Consider the following 4,507-nt stretch of genomic DNA (forward strand, 5'->3'; position numbering starts at 1 on the left):
ACACACACTGGAAAGACACACGGGGACCAAACTGGAGGTGATTTTTTTCTAACGTTTTATTCGCACACACACACACACACACACACACACACACACACATGCATACAAACACACATATATACACACACACACACACACACACACACACACACACACACACACACACGCACGCACGCACGCACACACACACATGCATACAAACACACATACATACACGCACGCATACACACACAAGCACACACTGTCACTCTCTCACTCACACACACACACTCACACACACACACACAAGCACACACTCTCTCTCACTCACTCACACACACACACACACACGTGAAAAATCTTGGTATTTTTAAGCATGTTGCATCCGACCACAAGAATTAAGACATCCTAAAATACTTCTTCTTCTTGGTCTTCTTGATAGATAGATAGATAGATAGATAGATAGATAGATAGATGAGGTGAAGATGTATTTAGTTATTTATTCTATAGTACTTCTTCTTCTTCTTGGTCTTCCAACAGGTGCATTTCCTCAGGACGCCCACTATATATAAAAACGTGTAAGGCCTTTAGTTAAGTTTGTCCCTTCTGTGCTACTGTAGAAACATGGCGGTGCAACATGGCGGCCTCAGCACCCCCGCTCCTATGTAGATATAAAAGGCTCATTCTAAGCTCAGTCTGTTGTGAAAAATTCCAATTCGTTTTACACAATGCACCTTTAAGCATAATGTCATGGGGTCCCTTGATATTTTCCTTTTGAATTGGTCTCAAACAACACACACACACACACACACACACACACACACTCTGACACTCAAACACACAAACTCCAAAACTTTCCGTTAAAGGTGCAATGCGTAACTTTGTGTGTGTCAGAGAAGTGAAACATTTTCTAAGGTATATTCTCATAATAACTGAATAAACAAACTTTCCTCACAGGGAAAATGTAGATCCCTGGAACACTGTTTGAAGTTAGAAAGCTTCCTGAAAAGTTACTGTTTCACCGTTGTTGTTGTTGTTTACAGCAGCAGGGCCCACAGTTTGGTTTACAAACATATTCTAGTCTTAACGTTTGGTTCTAGGTTCCTCAAAATAATTTGATTTATGATGATAGAATTATTCAATACTAAGAATTACATGTAGAGAAAATATGTTTAGTAAACTGACTGCAGGCTCTGTGAATGTAAACAAACCCCCTCCTCTGAAACTACACAGTGACTCTTTAATGTTGTATACTTTTTTTGCGCAGACTGGGGTTATGGACGGACCGCGCCCTGACCACGTGGCCGCGCAATCACATTTTTCCCCTTTGGCTTCGGGAGCGCGCACGGACTGCGGGACTCGAAGTCAATGATCGGGGGCGCGCACTGCTAAGGGATTCGTGATTTATAAGATTTATTCACCGCGATCACCAGAGCAGGGCGGTGTTTACTGGGCGAGGTGTGTGTGTGTGTGTGTGTGTGTGTGTGTGTGTGTGTGAGGACGAAGGGAGCTGCATTCACGTCAGAATCAAGCACACCCTTAACCAGCGTGGAGAGCTGAAAAAGCTATTTAAAAACTCACTGATTGTCTTATGTTAAATGTATTTTTACCTACGTCGTCTATATTCCCCCCTAGCGCCATATTTAGTTATATTTAGTTTTCTATAGTTATCATTGTATTTGCGATCTCGGAATCTCTATGAACACTTAATATGCAACGCAAGTCTTTTGTAAATGTTGGTTGTAGGCCCACGCATTTCCAACCGTGTAAATAAAAAAAAAATAAAAAAAAAGTGGGGTGCTTCAACTGTACGAGCTATTCTGAGCGCTGATATGGCTCAAACAGGTGTCAGTCAAGCCCTTCCGCGTTGCTGATTGGTCCGCTGTGTCGTCAACCCCGCCCACTAGCGTCTCATATAAAGTTTAATCCACACCGCACCATCTTTTTCGGTTGCTAGCGGCCGGCGTGTGTCTCTCTTTCTCTCTCTCAACTAAACAGTGTCCCGGTTGCTGAAAAATGGCAAACCCAAGAGTCTTCTTCGAGGTGACCAGCGATGGGGCACCTTTAGGCCGCATTGAGATGGAGGTAAGCGGCCATGCTGTTACACACATGTCGCTGTCTATCGCTGCTTACCTTGCTTTGTAAAAATCTATCTAATCCTGGTCTAAAATTGTAAAAATCAAAGTATGATATCAAAGATGGCTCTCTTAACAAGCTGTGGTTAAAATCTGAGTGAAAATGATTGGTTAGAAATGGTTTTAAACTGAAGTTTACGGGTTTGCTGCAGTAGTTTGTATGAAACATGGACGAGCTGCTGCCGTTAGTGTCAAGCTGTCACGAGCACGGCGGTTGGTGTGTGGACGAGCGCGCTGTACTGTACAGTTAGCTAAAGACCCGACCGTTAATTACAGTTACTCGCTTTTAATAGGCTTTTTCAGTGTTAATTCATTTTTAACTGTATGAAAAGTGATTGTTTATAGCATAATCAGACCGCATGATGTCTTAAATTGAATGTTCATCGGTTAATTTCATGGTTATTCGATCGGGGAAAATGCTACCACTCTTGAAATGACACCAATGTAAATCGCAGCACGAATAGCTAATAATGCTAATTTCGAATGCCTCGTCCATAGACAGGCTTTCATTCAAACTGTCAAACCAAATTATGAACCATAAAAGTCATTCACACTTGATTTGTCCCCCCCCCCCCCCCACTCAATAACACCCTTATATGTGACAGCACGTCTCACTGTCAGTGGAAAAATTAGTTAAAATTGATAAACTATCTATTTTAATGCAATCTGCGCTAATTTGACTGTCAAAAATGATCAAAAAATGCATTTAAATCAGCCTAGATTGCATATTTAACCGTTAATAATGTCAGTTTGGTCCCTGTCACGTGGAGAGGCCCGTTAGAGGCCCGCGGGCCGTGTTTGAGACGCTATGTCGTGGCGTCGGTCTTTGTTGCAGTATATTTCGCGGCCTTTCGATCTCTGGAAAGTTCCATTAGGGAGGAGGAGGTGACATGGTCGAAATATGTCCCATTTTCCCCTCAAATTAAAACTCTTATTCACGCTAAATATGACGCATGTGCTCACTGGCGACCTGTGTGTGTGTGTGTGTGTGTGTGTGTGTGTGTGTGTGTGTGTGTGTGTGCGCGCGCGTGCTTGCGTGCCCGCCCGTGTGTGCGCGCGTTATTGAATAGCCAGCTGCATGCTAAAAAAATAAAATATGCCGGCATGCTCTACATCCAGCCATTTTGTGGAGGGGTTAGCGGTGCTTCATGGTGGGCGTATCCGACGACCGGAGCTTATTTTGGGCTAAATCTGAACCTTTACCAGCCCTAAACTGTGGAGGTAATCCGACACTCCGGGCTCATGAATTATGGAGGTTCAGCTCGTGTTAGCTCTGAGCAGGTGGGAGATGTACACGGTGTACAGTGACAACAGCTGCAGTGCCCCCCCCCCCCCCCCCCCCCCACTCACTCTCTCACACACACACACACCAACACACACACACACACACACACACCAACACACACACACACTTTGACACACACTTGTGCACATACTCAGGCACACACACACACACAGCCTGTCTACTGCAGCCCGCACACACACACACACACACATTTTGACACTCACAAACACACACTTGCGCACAGACTCAAGCACACACACACACACACACACACACACACACACACATTCTGAGGCAAGCAGACACACACAGGCACTGAGGCACACACACATTTTGACTCGCGCACACACATTCTGAGGCAAGCAGACGCACACAGGCATGCACACACTGACATTAAACTCTCTCATTAACACACACTTACGCACACATTCACATACACTCAGTTAAAAACAGATATGTACACACACACACACACAGTAACTAACACACACTGAGGCACACACACACACACACAGTAACTAACACACTGAGGCACACACACACACACACACACACTGAGGCACACACACACACAGACTGACACACACACACTTAGGCACACATTCACATACACTCAGTTAAAAACAGATATGTACACACACACACACACACACAGTAACTAACACACACACACACTGAGGCACACACACACACACACACACACACACACACACAGTAACTAACACACACTGACGCACACACACACACACACACACACTCTCTCTCGCATGCCAGCATCATGCAGATATTCCAGTGGTGCAATGCTGCATTCCTGTTTCACCACAAGCTAAAATGATTAGCACACATATCAAACCAGCTGCCTTCTCACACACACACACACACACACGCACGCACGCACGCACGCACGCACGCACGCACGCACACACACACACACACACACACACACACACACACACACACACACACACACACACACACACACACACACACACACACACAACCACACACACACACACACACACACACACACACACACACACACACACACACACACACACACACACACACACACACACACACACACACACACACACACACACACACACAC

At 45.0% G+C, this 4,507-nt stretch overlaps 1 protein-coding gene across 1 annotated transcript in view; it reads left to right on the forward strand.

Moving 5' to 3' along the window:
* The first annotated feature begins 1,911 nt into the window (after positions 1-1,911).
* Positions 1,912-4,507, forward strand: part of LOC307260446 (peptidyl-prolyl cis-trans isomerase-like) — a 10,363-nt gene continuing 7,767 nt past the window's right edge. The window contains exon 1 of the mRNA XM_080040690.1: positions 1,912-2,064. Coding sequence (XP_079896816.1) covers positions 1,996-2,064 — 69 coding nt within the window. The 5' untranslated portion in view covers positions 1,912-1,995. The remainder of the gene's footprint in view (positions 2,065-4,507) is intronic.

Source organism: Ammodytes marinus, assembly GCF_949987685.1.
Source record: "Ammodytes marinus genome assembly, chromosome: 2".
Classification (NCBI taxonomy): domain Eukaryota; kingdom Metazoa; phylum Chordata; class Actinopteri; order Uranoscopiformes; family Ammodytidae; genus Ammodytes; species Ammodytes marinus.